The sequence below is a fragment of the Juglans microcarpa x Juglans regia genome, chromosome 1D (assembly GCF_004785595.1).
Source record: "Juglans microcarpa x Juglans regia isolate MS1-56 chromosome 1D, Jm3101_v1.0, whole genome shotgun sequence".
NCBI lineage: Eukaryota > Viridiplantae > Streptophyta > Magnoliopsida > Fagales > Juglandaceae > Juglans > Juglans microcarpa x Juglans regia.
Genome location: NC_054594.1, coordinates 38,554,677 through 38,571,994, shown reverse-complemented (window position 1 = coordinate 38,571,994; position 17,318 = coordinate 38,554,677). Strand labels below are relative to the sequence as shown.

Below are 17,318 nucleotides of genomic sequence, written 5' to 3'. Positions count from 1 at the left end.
TCTTATCAAATGTATTGTGTATGTATAATGAGAAGGAGAATTCAATTAATTTAAGAAGAATATCTTAAAAAAGAATTAGTTTATGAAGAATAAAATAAAAAAAAATAAGTATGGTATGTGACGATGACAAGTAGTAAAACTCAAAAACTAAATACAAATATTTATCACAATTCAGTTTTTATTATATTAAAAGTGCGTCTTTACATTGTCAAACGCTTAACTTAAAAATAGAATGAATTTACACTGTTTAGATAATGAAAGTGTTTAACATCATCTCTTCTCATCTCATCATTATAACTTTTTTAAATTTCTACACAAAATATAATAAATAACTTAATCTTTTCAAATTTTAAAATAATAGTAATATTAAAAAAAATTAATAATATTTTATTCAACTTTTATCTCAACTCACTATCCAAACGATACTTAAGTTTAAATAATTCAATAAAATATGTCATCTAATTCGCGTGATTTAGTACTGTTGAGTCCTAAAATCCTAGTTTAAAACTTTAGTATTTGAGACTTAATTTAAAATAAAAAATGATATTTATAATTCTACAATGTATAAGTCTTGTACAGTCTTTAAAATGGTAAGCTATGCAATGTACAAGTGTTGTACAAGTCATGAGAGTGCAATGAAGTGTGGTCCGTAACATTGCTGAAAAAACAAAATTAAAAGTCTTTGCAAGTATAATAAAAGTCCAATCGAAATAGATGGTTAATTTAATATTTTAAGAAATATAGTATTAAAACTATTTTAAATGTCGATAATTAACAAAACTCAAAGGATGAAGATGTTGGAATGGTTAAGGACCATGATTGGGGGGTGTGTTTGTGAGTACCTTATGTTATCCATGGTTTCATAATTGTCTTGTTTTGCTTTGCAACGTTATGATGGGTTTAATTATAGGAGAAAGGGCAAAAAGGAAGTGAGGAGGTAGTGATTGTCTATAATGACATTCCAGACTTGAAGCGAAATGGGTCTTTATGGTTGTAAGTAGACTGGATTTTACAAGATCCCACTCATTCTACTTTGGACGGTTGTCAATGCTGCTGAAGTGCATTAGGAATTATTACTACTTGACCCCAGTGGAGTTGACAGATAGTTTGAGAGCCTCCTCAGGTCTTTCAGATCCTACAGAAGCTACCGTGTTACGAGCTTAAAATCACCGTTGGATTACTTGGAGAGAGAAAAAGAAAATAAGGATACGAGGTATTGAAATTATAAAACTCTTATTATGAGCGAGTTACCCACGTTTGAGTGACCAAGATGTGACCATATCCATGACGAGGAGGGCAGACACAGAGGTTGTGGGTCATTGAAGATGAAAAGACAGGGACCACTTTGATTTCGAGGGGGCTAGGAATCATAGGGCAAGAGGAATAGAACAGAATAGAATCAACAGAATATCTTGTGACGAGAGAAATAGTGAGGAATTTTACTTATTATTCATTCCAATATCTTATATTTATATATTTATTTTATATACAGAGCCTAGAAATGTTTTTATAGGATGCAGAGTATGTGATAATAAATATTAATTGATGAGAATAATTTTTTTAAAATAAATATGATCCAAAAAGAACATAAATGAAGATCTACCTATGGGCAGTTTTGGGAGGCATGCGCTCCAATTTTTCATGATATAAATTATAATTAATGCACCAAATCATGACTCCCAACTAAGAAGGAGAAAAAAAAATATGAGAGAACTTTTTTTTTTTGGGGTGTTCGTGGGGGGGCATGAGCTTGTTTTATTGGGGCATAAGTTGGCTTGGAGTTTTCCTATTTGATCGGAAAAGTAGCAATAGATTAGAGACAACTTTGCATATGGTATATGGGCAAAGGCTTGTTTTTTGTCTCTATTTAAATTAAAATACATACATGTTTGCTCTATTTTGGCTGTGGTCAAGGAAAAGTCATATTTGAGAGTAGAGTAGTGGCGTTGGGGGAGTTTCCCAAGTGAGAAGAGTGAGAGTGTGTGTGGTGGTGGGGTCCAATCTCCACAAATTAGAACTCCCAAATAGCACATTTCGAACTGCTCTATTATTGCTATTATTATTTATCTCAAAAGTTTAAATTGATGAAAAAATATAAATTTTATTATTTATTATATATTTTAACAAGATCTACCTATCTCAATATTATGTGTTTTGATGGAGACATTATTTTTGTAGAAAGAGAAGATTACCTTGTTTTATAAACACAAATAAAAAGAAGAAAAAAAAAAAAAAAAAAAAGGCCTAAGCACCTTTGCAGCAGGTGCAAATGAATCATGGAACACACCCACACACACATGCAGAGCTGTGTGCATACTACTGCTTATTCCCATCACGTGAGCGCCACTGATGGTGAGAGCACACTACTTCACAGGATAAAAGCGACTAAACCGTCCCCCATCATTTGTTTTGGGTTTATTTTCCACAGTACTCTACATTCATAAAATCTGCATGCATACTGAATCTCTTTGTGTCTGACAGTGAGTGATGTGCTTGAAACTAATACCTTCAACATGAATCGAAACGTTTAATCAGACTTACTGCCCAATTTGAAAATAACTTTTTATTTATTATTTTTCTTAAATCATATATAGATGATCGATCAATAGCTTAATTTGAAGATAACAATGAAATGAATTAAGCAGCTAGCAGGTTGAAATCAGAAATTTAAATACCTTTCAAAGAAGGAGGAATTATAATTCCAGACGTGCATGCATATCAACAACAATTAAATTAATGACTTCTAGCTTATTGATGGAGTACTGGCCATTGGGATTTTGCATGCAGCTAGGGGGCCGGAACGAACGAAGGTTTCATTAATTCATTTATAAGCTATGGTATTTCGATACTCATACTGTTAAGATCATTATATTATGCCTTTTCAATTACTTCAATGCTAGCTTTTTAATAACGCCGGCCAACGCACGCGTGCGTGCCAATATTGTATTCTTTTCTTTCTGTTTTTTTTTTTTTTTTTAATATTGGCTGTTCGTTTTGTTGCTTAGTATGGAGTAATTTATATTAGTGCTAATGACTAGATTATATGGACCATGAGCAGGATGCAGCTAGCAAACGTGCACTCATGACCCTTATGATCGTGTCCAATTCTTCATGCATATATATTTAAAGAGAATAACTTTCCACAAGGTCAATCCGTTTTTCTCTATATAATAGAGACGAAGCACAAAATATCACGTAGGCCATACACCATATATTTTGTGGGGAGCATTTCAAAGGAAAAAACATCTAATCTCCATTGGTCTGCGATCCCCACTCTCTCTCTCTCTCTCTCTCTCTCTCTCTCTCTCTCTCTCTCTCTCTCTCATGCATCCAAGAAAAAACCCTTCCTTTGATCTGTATTGATTTCCCGTCGGCTGCCCAAACCCCCGATGTACGACATCCCCCCCAATTATCTCCTCCTCCCAAATCTCCTCTCTGTCTCATTTTCATCTTTCAGGACTCAAGAAAAACCAACACCAACACACATGTTCATGTCCCATTTTCTGGAAAATGGAAAAGAAAATAGAATTTGTGTAGGCTTTGCTTTGTTGCAGTTGAATGGAAAATATAATTTTAAAAAAATATTAAATTAATTTTTTGTTGAGAAACTCATGTAAATAATGTTATATATTTTAGGGTGAAACTTGAATGTGCTTGTATCGTGTGCGACGGAAGGGATGCGCTGGTCTACTCTGAATCTCCTACACTGGCGTGCGGCGAGGTGGCAGGTATTTTCTGTCCAAGGGATTTTGTGAGAGTCACGAGAGTGAAGGGGACGTAGGAGGAGGAGTCCTTCAGGGGTGGGGAAGAAGAAAATGAGGCAGAAAGGTGTAATTGTCCTAAATACCCTTGCTATGGTGCAACCAGTTCTAGACTTTAATTTTATGCAATGCTAAAGTGTCATCTTACTATTGGTGTCCAATAAAACCACTCTATCTGATTGCCCTGTCCAAAGATGCTCTGATATTTAAAAGGCCGATCGAGGAGCACTATGACGACATGATATATGGTTTTAGCAAGTTGAAACCATCTTAATTATTTTTCGTAACGCACCAATAGTTACTTACTCTTACTCGTTTGGATTTAGAGATGATATGAGATGAGTTGAAATAATTTATAAATCGTAATGAAATTTATGAGTTAAAATTTGTGAATAATAATGAGATAAGTTGAGATAATCTCAAATTTGTGAATATATATACTAATTTTTTGGATAAACAAATGACAATGTCGTTCCAATTACTTCCATGCCCTACTACGTACTAATATCTGCATTAAGAAGTGCAGGGATATCAACGTGCATGCATGGAGTCCAACTTTTTTATTAAAAAAAAAAAAAAATACTGTTACGTACTAACATTTTAATTTAATGTCTCTATATTTATAAATCTCATGTTAGGTGTGCTCAGGTTGTGCCGCCATACTTGAAAGCAACATGGACTTCAACAACAACAACAACCATAATAATAATAATAATAATAGACTATAGTTTAAGTTTGCTTGCACATGCACCTGAATAAAAGTAACACCTACGACTAATGCACTGTCACATGATCATTAAGCATTAAGAAATTAGCATTTACTCTTCTAGTATACATGACCATTGAATCATATGTTATATATTGATTAGAGTGATGATATACTTACAATATTTTTATAATTTTTTTTCAATCTTATTTTAAAATAAAGTGTATTTATTTAAACAAAAATTCTAAGAAACACACCTCTTTAATAGCACGAAATGCATAAAATTCTATAAATTATTTTATAAAAATATCATTCATTTATAATATAATTGTATAAATTATTTTAAAAAGAAGTATATGCGTTTAAATTTGCTGCTTTGGTCCACGCCAGCGGATTCCAAAAGGTTATTATAATTATCACACAAACTTAGGAGAAGGAGAATTTCGATAAGCCTATGGAATTATTACATCAATCAATTTCAGACTTTTCCCCTTTTAACTTATAACCCACCGTACCAACCACATATACGCTTAAAATTAAAATTATTAAAGACTTTTATAGTGTTTTATATTAAATAGGTCATTTTTTATATTTTAAGTGAAATGAAGTTTCAAACTCCAGATATAAAAATGAAAAATAAAAAATAAAAAATTTATTGATATTTGGGCGGGTTTGAATTAAGAGTTAAGGTAAGATGAGTTGAGATGAAACTTAAAAATTAAATAAAATATTGTTAAAATATTATTTTTTTAATATTATTATTTAAAAATTTTAAATTATTTATTATATTTTATATAAAAATTTAAAAAATTTAAAATAATGAGATTAGTTGAGATGATTGACCAATTCAGACCGAGTACATACACAGAATCTAGATAACACAGCTTGGTTTTGATGGAATTAACAACTTGTCTTTTCCTCGAATTCTCATTCTGAGAACCTTGAGAATTGTTGTCATTTTCATTTTCGATAAGGATGACATTTTAGCCTTTTCAAATTATTTTGCTTTGCGACGTTTTATTGTGGGCATCAAAGAGCACCTTTTTGTGGGCATCAAAGAGCACCAAGAAATACTCTGATCGGTCACCTAAAAAGCAAAACAGTCAGTAACTCCAACACAAAGACAAAAACACAAAATGACTTTCACATCTCCTTTAGGCTTTAGTCATCATCCTACCGCCAATTACTTTTTCTGTCAAAAAAAAGCAGAATGGGGGTATTTACGTCCATATTTATTTGTCAATTTTAAAAACTTAATTTAAAAAAAAAAAGGACATTTTGTCTTTTAGGTGTCTTGTATAGGCCCCACCAAATATCCAAAGTCCATGGGCTAATCAGCATGTCTGTGGGGGAGCCATGCAATCCCCTAACCGTACGGTTGGCTTGGCTATTTTTGTACTATAAATGGTTTGTCTAAGCTGTAGGGCACTTTGTAAAAAGTGATTAATTTTTTTATTTTTTTATTTATTTTACAAAAGAGCCACTCTATCGTCCGAATAGCATAGCTCGGCATTATAAAATTAATTTTTTTTATTTATATTTTTTAATATATTTAAATATTTTTAAAAAATAAAAAAATATATCAATATATTTAAAACCATTTTCTTTATCATGCGGTAAAAAAAAAAAAATACCGAGCGATAAGATTTAGGCGGTATAGTAGACTTTTTCTTTATAAAAATCTCTTCAATGTAAGTCTTTCAGACTCATTCATACAGAGTAAATTCTAGTCCTTGTACATAGCACTCTCAAAATTTTTTATACATAAAATTGGATAAGTCATTAACTTTTGATTAAAAGGTGTCGGTCGCAAAAGATATTTGTATCTGTGAAGTGTCTTAGAGCTTGGGAAACGACACCCCCACAATCAAGGCTTCCACCACTTAGGCTAACCACTATGGTTAAAAAGTGAAATTGATTATAGAAAAATGTAAATTTTGTTTTTTCGGGTGTAATCTACATTTTTATAAAATATTTGTATAAAATTTATCTGAACTTATATAATAAAATAGAATACTTTTATTATATTTGAATTAATCATTATTTATTTTTTTAAAAAATAAATAAATAATAAATAATTCTACCTCATTACAGTGAAATGAAAATAAAACATAAACGCCTTACCTAGAATTTTCCTTCCGACTAATATTAGAAAATTTTAAAGTTTAGTTTTTTTTTTTTTTTTTTTAATCAATCAATTCTTCTGACGTCAATAAGTGTGTGATATAGAGGAGGACTAATAGCAAAAAGATGTTTCATACAAAAATAAACGCTTATAACATAGCGTTATGGATGAAATCTTTTTGTTTATATGATGGGCTATGATTCTCAATCATGGAGGCTTGAAAAGATTTGTATCATCATTTTCGTGAAAAATTAACCAAAATATATATATATATATATATATATATATATATCAAAAGGCAATAAACTTGAACGGGATTCACTTTTCACTTCATTATAAAAGGGCTTTGGTGGGTGTTGGGACCAAGAGAGCCTCGTGCTACGTGATATGTATATAAGACTATGACCAGACATGAATCCTTTTGCTTTCTTTGACTGCCCATCTTCATTTGTGCGCTAACTGCTAGCCATTATCCTCTGAAAAAACCCTTTTATTTTCCACAGCTTTTGGCTGTAAATGTGCTGGTTCCTCCCCTTACCATTTTCTTATTTGACTAAACTTCTTGTCCTCATCCTTGCGTTTGAAAATTAAACATTGGTTAAATATTTCAGGATATCCTACTTACCACAAATCAACTGTTTTCGGTATTCAACTATTGATACGTAAATCTCGTTTATTTTTATAGATGAGATGAAATAAAAATAATTATAAAAATAAATAAGATTATAATAAGTGAATAATAATTTGTATAAGCTTGATTTATATATGCATTTTTATATATAACAAAAAAGTAAATATTATTAACAAAAAATGTAAAAGGAAAAAATCATTTGTTATGGCAGAGTTTACTTTTTTCTAAAAGGTCTACGTGAGATTTGTACACTTAAAATTTATACGTGAAATTACTTACTTATATATGAGTAATACTATATGTAATCGTGAAATGCGTAAGCGTTATGCAGTCGTTTTGAAAAAATATGAGATTCATTATTAAAAAGTTATTATTTTTTCATGTGAGTCTCGTATTTATTCATTTTTTTCAAAATAATTATACGATACTTACACACTTACGATTGCAACTATAATTTCTCTTTATATATTTCGCCTTAATTAAAGCAAGCCGTATACCCTTGTTTTTATTATCATTATATTGCATATCACTAATAATAGGTATAAATTATAAAGTACTCCCTCCCTATATATATGACCCACCAGTACAATGCTGTTTTTGCTTTACCATTGTGTTAAGACCCTGTTTTGCTTAATCACATCATTACCTTTTGTTCCTTACCCCCACCTCAAAAGATTTGAAGCAAATAATTGTTATAAAAGAAATCTGTCGTACAAATTATTTTTATTTTGGATGATGCCTTTTACCTATGGTTAAGATTGTATGTATGATGAGAGTTTTCGACATGACGGTAATAATGGACGGAATAGGTAACAAAAGTAGTGATTATTTCTAAACAATGCTAACTAGTATTAGATTATCAAAACACCGGATCATGATTTAACGTTTGTGGTTACCATGTTTACTTTCTCCGTGTAGTTTTGGTTGACAAGATAATAATGTTACAGACTACACTATTATTCTATTTCTATTTCACTTTATAAATATCGTGTTTTTTATTATTTTTTTATCATATTTTATTTTTTAAAAAATAAATTTAAAAATTGATAAGTAATGTCACCTCGTCATTATAGTGAGATAAAATGGGATGAATGTATACTATATAAAATTTTCCAAAATTTTCAATTCTATAAAAGGATGTTAATGGGGATTGAGGTGAGACTTGAGCATTATTGGTGCCTGCCGGTAGACCTTACAGTACAAAGCTGCACGGTGTGCTTGCTCGCATGCATCTTGTTCATGGTGGTGCCATGCTTGCACGAGTATGTTTTGACATTTAAGAGGAAGAATGGCTAGGAAGATGCTCTCTCTTACCATGCTTGGTGAGCGGCTAGCATGCACTAACCTTTGCTCTCACTGCATCTGATTCAAGTGCATGCCTCCGTCCGAATCACTAAAAACCTTTGTGTTCGTCGTGATGGCCATTCGAGGATTAAGCTTCTTTCTTTGCTAAGTGACTGAGAGTACTGAGATCTGTGAATTCGATAGATGCATGTTTGTCTTGTTGGTACGTGGATTCTACATGTTTATGGCTTCAGTCGATAATAGCATGTTGGCATGGGTTAAGGGGGCCCAGGGTGGATTATTTACTTAGCTTATAGGTGTGTTGGGCCTGAAAAATCTAAACCTAATCATGGCCTATTCCCAGCTCTGCCTCCGGAATGGGCTCCAAATAGTAGAATACTGTATTGAAGAAGTTAATGGCATCTTAGAGCACTGGCCGCAATGGCAGTGCATCTAAAAATTTTAACTTTATATTAGTGGAAGTGGAACCCTTCGGCCCTCAACCTTTAGCCAGACACTATTTATAGCCGAAATACATATTTTACTCCAAAATATTACTACCTCTAATTATTAATTAACATTGTCAATAATAATATTAATTAACTGATTTTGTTCATATTTATTAATATTGCTATATCTAATTATTAATTAATATATGGTTAGTGTAGTTGTAAAATATGAAAAAAAATAAAAAAATATTATTATTAAAAAAATAATATTATATTAATATTTTGACTAATATATGAATAATCGAATATGGGTTTATATGTTGAATGGTTTTGACTTTAGGCAAAACATATAGTTTTAGGCAAATTTTGGCTTTAGCTTTGGCTAGACCATTGTCAATGCTCTATCTTAGCTTGCAACCTCTATTTGCGTAGTAGAGCATATTTAATAAAATGCTCTATTAGATATATTGTATGGGGATAAATAATTGAAGACCTTTCGAGAGACATTTTATATTATTATTAAAAAAAATTTAAAAATATTATTATTAAAAAAAATAAAATTATATTAATATTTTAGCTAATATATGTATAATCTAATATGAGGTTATATGTTGAATGATTTTGATTTTAGGCAAAACATGTAGTTTAAGGCAATTGACTTTAGCTTTGGCTAGACTATTACCAATACTCTTATATCTTCAATGTTTCACACGAGCTTGCAACATCTAATTGCATAGTAGAGCATATTTAATAAAGTGCTCTATTAGATATATTGTATGGGGATAAATGATTGAAGACCTTTGAAGAGACATTTTATATAACCTACTAACATATAATAAATTTTATATCAAGTTGGTGTTTAGAGCATATCTAGTAAAGTGCTCATATAATATAATTTAATTTGAAAGAATTTATTTTTTATATGCCTCATGTTCCACTACTAGTTTTGTTTTTTTGTTTTTTAAAAAAAAGAAAAAAAAAATCAAAAGAGTTTCTTTTGAAAGAAGAGGTAACCTAATTTTCTTGACAAGCCTTCTTAACGAAAGAAAAAGAGTTTCTTTAATGGGCAGCTCCATTAGCTTCTCTTTAACGTGATGAATTTTCAAATCTTGAAAGATGTTTGAAAGGACCCACATTGCATTCTCCAATTAAGTGCCCATAACGGCTCCATTAAAAAGATGAAAAATCATCAAAGTTTGAATTTTGTCGAAAATATTATATGCTATATATGTTCGGTTGTGTTATCCATCTTGTTTTTAGCGTGAAAATCTACTTTCCACGATTATATCCATCTATCCCATTTCATGGAAGAATTAGATATAGTGACACAGAGCTTTCTCCACCCAATTTGTATGTCTGAAAGCCAAGAGAGTATGATAATGACAAGACAAGAATCGAAATAACATGATAAGAAGATTCTCTCTAATGTTTTTTTTCCCCCCACAAAATGATGGGTGACACCAAATATTTAATTCCTACCTTAATAATTTATTCTTTAGAAATTAATACCTCTGTGGTTCTGTCAGGATAAACAACCAAACCTGAGATTAAAGAAAGAAGAAGAAAATTGGCCGTCTACGTACGGTCTATGATACTCTTCGAAAACAACACATGAACCTGGTCGTAAAGTGAGCAATGTTCAATTTGTTGGAGATCCGGCCATGTGCTAAGCAAATTCATGAGATCACTCTTTCCTTGTACATATGAACCTTTCTTTGGGTACATCTCTATAAGTTTTTGTTCTTATTTATTTGGTTTTAGATGCACAGTATCTTTGAATTCAAGCAAGGAAGTTTAAGAGAAAGTGTGATAAAGAGAGTATGATGTACCAATCCCGACACAACTTTTTCTTTGTACAATCCAATCTATAATTGTCGAAAGATAAGATAATGGCGGCGTTGATTTGGGCACCATGCCCTTAAAAAGTCTTTCGATTACTTACTCTCCCCTCGTTTTCTTCTCCCCACCCGTCTTCAATACTCTCTCCTCCTCGCCGCTAACTTCCAACATCCTATCTTCTTGCATTACATCGTCTTGTTGTTGCTAGGTAAGTCAATATTGAGATTTTTACTTCTCTCTCTGACATGTTAGATTTTGGTCCAATATATAATGTTTGAGATCTCATTTTCAGAAGTGATAAGGGTAGATAGTGTATGAGATCTCATATTATTTGAGAATCGAAAATTTTTACTTTATAATGTTTCGATGAGATTTTAATTATATCATTGACTAATTATTTTAAAATAAAAAATATGTGATTTGAATATTCTGTTGAAGCATTAGATAATGGATGTTGGATGGTGAGAGAGTCTCATCCCTCTCTCATTTGTAGGATGAGGGCATATGGGTTCATTAGAGAGTAGGAGGAAAGATGATGAGACATATGGCCACTTCAAACAGGGGTGGAGGGCTAAGAGGGCGGGTAGTAGCAATATTATCCCTCACTCTAACTATACTTGTCCAAGTCAATTTTTATTAGGTTAGCATAACAGCATATTCATTGTATACGCATGAGTACTATATTAGTTTGTTCCAAAAGAGGTGATTGTATTTTCAAATGTTCTCATAACATGTTTCTTTAAACATTGGTTGAGCACAACATAACCAATGGATTTATGTCAGAACTCAGTCCGCATAGTTAAACTTTGTAAAATATCTGTTCAAAGAATCGATTATCCTTGTGCTATTCTCAAATTGACTCTACATAATGATATATTATTGTGGGATCCAAATTGTGATGCATTACTAGAGACAGGCCATTTTCCTAATTCCCCAATAGAACTAGAAGAGTGATTTTGGTCTTTCCGATTGAAATAATATATAAAATAGCCATGGGTGCCCAAATTGATTTCTAAGTTAAGACCTATAAAGAAAGAAATAAGAAGGAAGGACAGCAAAGAAAAGTTGTGAAAAGAGCATGGAAAAAGATGTGCAGATTCATCCCCTTTCAAGTCCAAATCTCTTCCTATAAAATCTCTTAGAGTTCTCTCTATCCAAATCAAAAAGAAAATTCCATCCCATGATTCTCATCGCTCTGGATCATTCCAATTTCAAAAAATTAAAGAGTTTTGCTACGTATAATTACTTTTACATACTCTTTATGTATTCTAGAAATTTGGTTTATTTATTTTATATTAAAAAAAAGTGATGCAATCAATCACATTAATAAAATTTATAAAAAATACATATATATTTGAAAATTAAAACCCATTGCTACCCTTTCCCATCCCCACTCACACCCACTAACTCTCTTCCTCCATTATATTTTTATTATTGCTATTAATAACGTCCAAATAAACAAAACTTGCAGCACCTGAAACAGAGCCATTTGTTGGTCTCCACCTTCAATGGCTTCGATGGCTGCAGTCTTCACCAAAACCCCGTACCCTTCTCACTCCCTCAATACGATTCCTAATACCCATTTCGTCCCAATCCGCAAAGTTTCCGTATCTCTTTCCCCCGTCAGAAGGACTTACCGGAGGCTCCGAGTTTCATCTGGGTTGATCGAGCCGGACGGTGGGAAGCTAGTGGAGCTTCTGGTGGACGAGCCTCTTAGAGATGTGAAGAAGAGGGAGGCTTTGTCTCTGCCTACAATTAGGCTCTCGAATATTGATCTTCAATGGGTCCACGTGCTGAGCGAAGGGTGGGCAAGCCCGCTCAGTGGTTTCATGAGAGAGTCCGAGTTCCTCCAAACGCTTCATTTCAACGCGCTCCGACTAGAAGACGGCTCGGTCGTGAACATGTCGGTGCCTATCGTTCTGGCCATCGACGACTCGCAGAAGCACCGGATCGGCGAGTCCACCCAAGTCGCTCTGTTCGACTCGGACAACAGCCCGGTGGCTATTCTCAAAGAGTAAAGAAACTGTTTTTCTCTGTCGTTTTTTTTTTTCAATTTATTTTGTGATTTTGAAACTCATTTTGGTTGGCATGTTTAAGATGAAACTCTGGGCTGTTATTGCGTAAATGGAAATGGTCGATTATGTTTTTTTTTTTAAATTATATGCTTGGCTATGTGGTATGCCGTGTTCTGAGTTTAGATGATGGGAATTATCTGTTCATTTTAATTGGAGTTGGAGAAAAAATATGTTGGTTTTGATCATCTGTGGAGGTGTGCTACCTTTTGACATGTAGTTGTTTGGTTAAGTTTCGATTTATTTTGTGTAAGATATGACCTCAGTGATTGCTGATGCTTATAAGACTTCAGTTTTTCCTAAGGCGACCTCAGTCATTGCTGATGCTTATAATTTTAAGACTTCAGTTTTTCCTGCACAGACTTTATTTGTTCATTTGAGGCAAGGAAATTATAAATGTGTGTGTAGAAGAATACTATGAAGAATAGTCATTGACATGTATCGCCTCTATCTATGCCCTCGTGTTACTCCAAACTTCCTTTCAGGGATTTTTTGGTGGTTATGTGATAGGTTTGACAGTCTGATGATCATTTGTTTATGCACTTTATGGACTTCCAAACACAACCCCCCCCCCCCCCCCCCCCCCCCCCCCCCCCCCCCCCCCCCCCCCCCCCCCCGCCAAAAAAAAAAAGAAATAAAAATAAAAATCCTCCATTCCTCTTTTTGCATGAATAATATTCATTTGAATATATTGGTGCACTGAAAGGCGTTTCATTTCATCATTAATAAATCTATGAAGATGATTATACCATGTCATTATTAATCAATTCAATGGAAAAAATTTAATAGCTTTATCGTATACCATGGTCTAAGGGGTGTCAGAAAAAAGATTGAAAAATGGATTTGCTCCATCGTTGTTGTTTTTTATTCCCTTTCTAAGGTCCCACATGATTGTATTTGATGCAAGAAATGCCAACTAAGAAATTTAACCAAATCAAACAATTTCGGCCATGCATCTAAGCAGGAAAACATCTTTGCTCAAACAACTCAAAGTAAACGTTTATACATATCAAGCAATAAGCACTGTAACAAATAATCAAATTAGAAAATTTGAAGTTAAAATATATATATATATATATAGAAAATTTGAACGATCATGTAAATCACCATATATCCAAGAAGTCATGGGAAATACATTTTACTCAGGACAATTAAACCGTTAATATAACCTGTTTTATGTATATAATAGTATTGTCATTGGTCTTACTATTATATGTGCCCACTATGCCAATTTTTCTCTCTTTTACTTCGCACAAAGTTTCTTTCTTTCAGAAACACTCATCTTTCTTTTGAATTTTCTTGTGTGCAAAGGATTGATGTTTGTCAAGCCCGTTAAAGTTTATTATTGTTTTAACTGTGTGATCAGATTTTTTTTTACCAGGCAACAAGCACAAGAAGAGTACCATGGCAAATTATTTATTTGTTTTGAGTTGGTCTTTCAGTTTGAATTGAGGTTGAGCTCTTTGTGGCAATAGATTTAACAGTCAACTCTAGATTTCTAACTATCTTGAACTAGTCTGATTTTTTTCCTGATAAAACCTGGTTACATTACTGTTGTGTGATATAGGATATACCATAATCTTGTCTGGGAATCAGTCTGGGGTTTGATCTGTTTTTGTGCTGTAATTTTGATTTGCATTCTCGTCAATATGATATACTCTGTTTGGTTACTTGGCAATTGCTTCAACATTTCTTTTCTAGCTTTGATTTAACAGCATAGCAAGGTCCTATTGCGAGTTTTCTTTTTGGGATATTGCGTGTGGTTAGTGTGTCATAGAATGATGGCACAAGCGATCACATGAAGTTGCTTCTAGGAGTTTATTCCTTTTATTAATAGATTTGAGTGTTTGTTCATTGAACTGAATGACTTGCTGTACTCTCTATTGTCTTCTTCGCCTATCTATTCATTTGATTTAATCAGTATTGAGATCTACAAGCACCCTCAAGAAGAACGAATTGCCAGAACTTGGGGAACCATTGCCCCTGGCCTACCTTATGCTGATGAAACTATAACCCATGCTGGAAACTGGTTGATTGGAGGTGACTTAGAGGTTATAGAACCGATCAAGTACCATGATGGCCTTGATCGTTTTCGATTGTCTCCTGCAGAACTCCGTGAGGAATTCACGAGGCGGAATGCAGATGCAGTGTTTGCATTCCAGCTTCGAAATCCTGTACACAATGGCCATGCTTTGCTGATGACGGATACCCGTTGTCGGCTTCTTGAGATGGGCTATAAGAACCCTATCCTCTTGCTTAATCCATTGGGAGGCTATACAAAGGCAGATGATGTTCCACTTAGTTGGCGAATGAAGCAACATGAGAAGGTATACATACTCAAAGTTTCAACTTCCATAAACCATGCAATGATTTGGACCCTTTCTGTAAGAAAATCTAGACTAGAAGCAGAGATGCAGTGATTAGAATTATTTTTGTTGTCCTAAATTTTTCTACAGTGATTTGGGATTATGTGCTTATGAAAAAGATTAGAAAATTCATTGCTTGGTTTATATGGGGCAGGTGGTTTTTTGGAGATTTGTTTTTACTTCTCCCAAAAGAGGTCAATGTACAATTTCCTAACCTCGAGCCATACTGACCATGTTTGATGCTATCAAAATGTTTGTTAGGTGCTTGAGGATGGTGTTCTTGATCCAGAGACGACTGTGGTTTCTATATTCCCTTCTCCAATGCATTATGCTGGCCCAACTGAGGTGCAGTGGCATGCAAAGGCTAGGATTAATGCAGGGGCCAACTTTTACATTGTTGGTCGGGACCCAGCTGGCATGGGCCATCCTGTCGAAAAGAGAGATCTATATGATGCTGACCATGGTAAGAAAGTATTGAGCATGGCACCTGGACTGGAGCGGCTAAACATTCTTCCTTTCAGGGTATGCAAATCCTCTGGCTGGCTGCCATTAATACCCACTTATGTTGCACTTGGAATCCTTAGTCACCTTGCTTGGTTTCAATTTCAGGTTGCTGCCTATGACAAAACTCAGGGCAGAATGGCATTTTTTGATCCCTCAAGACCTCAGGATTTCCTTTTCATATCGGGCACCAAGGTAAGTTTTGTTGACATAAATGCTGCTAGCATACACTAAGATAGTCGTTAAAAAGTTTGAAATGTGGACATGTTCTTATATATATTATATCTTTGTATCATCTCAAAAATCTTGGCACGCAATTCACAGATGCGGATGCTTGCAAAGAACAAAGAGAATCCTCCTGATGGATTCATGTGCCCTGGTGGTTGGAAAGTGCTGGTTGACTACTATGACAGTTTGGTTCCCATGAGCGATGGCAAGGTCCCTGAAGCTGTTCCAGCTTAGATTATTTGTTGTATCAAGATGTGTGGATTTCAGGTTGGGAGAAACCAACCGTAAAAAACAAACTTTAATCTCCTTGTTTGGTCCTGACCCTGTAAAAGCTCTGGCCAGATCTCCAATAAAACCACGCGAGGCACTGGTACAGAGACTCAAAACTTGCCTCCATCTGTAATTAGAGCGCCCGGCTTTGCATGTTGCACTGGTGCATTTTGTGCATGCGGGTGCATTGTATCATAGAGTGATTGTGCTTTGAAGTTGGATTGTGGGAAGCCTTCGGTCTTATAGGAATCCATGTATCATGGAGGAGACAAAAAACAACCCGCTTGGAACTGGAAATTCCCAACAAGTTTTTCCAATGTTTAAAAGGATCAATCACGCGAGTAACTATAAGTTTGATGGCAGCCATTGGTTAGACTTCCCTGCTATTTTCTGCATGAGTTGGGTGGTTCTTGATTACGATTTTTGTTGGATCCAAAAATCCCTTCTCTACATGCAGGTAAAAAAGGTTTTAAATTTTCTTTATAACAAGTAACTAATCGTAAAGCTCGAATTGGGAATTTCTCCAGTGGATGGTGCTAGAGCGGGGCGCACCGCTAGTTCAAATTTGTAGTTCTTTTTTTTTTTTTTTCATTTTTTTTAATATTTGTTAACGTCCTTAATCATTAAAAAATAAATAAATAAATATAGAACTTCATTAATAGTCAATTTCTTAATTATTAAATAAAAAATAAATAATAAATAAATTAAAATATTCAAGCGATAATTTTGAACGATAACATTGAGAAAGATAAATAACATTTCCTTGCCCTTTACCCTATATGTATAGGAGAAGGTAGACAAGCTAAAAATTGTAATCCTACCAAGTTAGTGACATCGATAGTACGTGTTGTACTATGAACATTGTCGCAAAGTCTCTGTTTGAGAACAAAAACTCATGCAAATTTGCTAGTAATGCTATTACGTCGTCCTAGTTATACCGTTTATTTTGTCTTACTAAAAAAATTAAAAATAAAAACATGAAAGGTATAAAGAAATTTTAGGATTTTTTTTAAGGAAATTTGTCATCATTCATTCATCAAGAAATTTACATCTATGAACAGATATATTTTAGAATGTCTTCATATC

The 17,318-nt window shown here is 33.5% G+C and overlaps 1 protein-coding gene and 1 long non-coding RNA gene across 2 annotated transcripts; one reads left to right on the top strand and one right to left on the bottom strand.

Moving 5' to 3' along the window:
• The first annotated feature begins 12,158 nt into the window (after positions 1–12,158).
• Positions 12,159–16,447, top strand: LOC121266330 (ATP sulfurylase 1, chloroplastic-like). The gene is made up of 5 exons (XM_041170133.1): positions 12,159–12,809; positions 14,789–15,194; positions 15,495–15,755; positions 15,843–15,929; positions 16,059–16,447. The coding sequence occupies exons 1-5, from the start codon at positions 12,304–12,306 to the stop codon at positions 16,194–16,196; spliced, it is 1,398 nt and encodes a 465-aa protein (XP_041026067.1). The 5' UTR covers positions 12,159–12,303; the 3' UTR covers positions 16,197–16,447.
• Positions 12,951–13,460, bottom strand: LOC121266338. Its single transcript, XR_005940781.1, has 2 exons — positions 13,177–13,460; positions 12,951–13,128 (listed from the first exon to the last, which is right to left on the bottom strand). It is a non-coding gene; the product is annotated as an uncharacterized LOC121266338 (long non-coding RNA).
• Positions 16,448–17,318: the final 871 nt, after the last annotated feature.

Excerpts from the sequence above, each read along its gene's own strand:
- LOC121266330 (XM_041170133.1), top strand. The coding sequence starts at position 12,304 with ATGGCTTCGATGGCTGCAGTCTTCACCAAAACCCCGTACCCTTCTCAC. Across the intron at positions 15,195-15,494 it reads GAATGAAGCAACATGAGAAG|GTGCTTGAGGATGGTGTTCT; the intron begins GTATACATACTC and ends AATGTTTGTTAG. Across the intron at positions 15,930-16,058 it reads TTTTCATATCGGGCACCAAG|ATGCGGATGCTTGCAAAGAA; the intron begins GTAAGTTTTGTT and ends CGCAATTCACAG.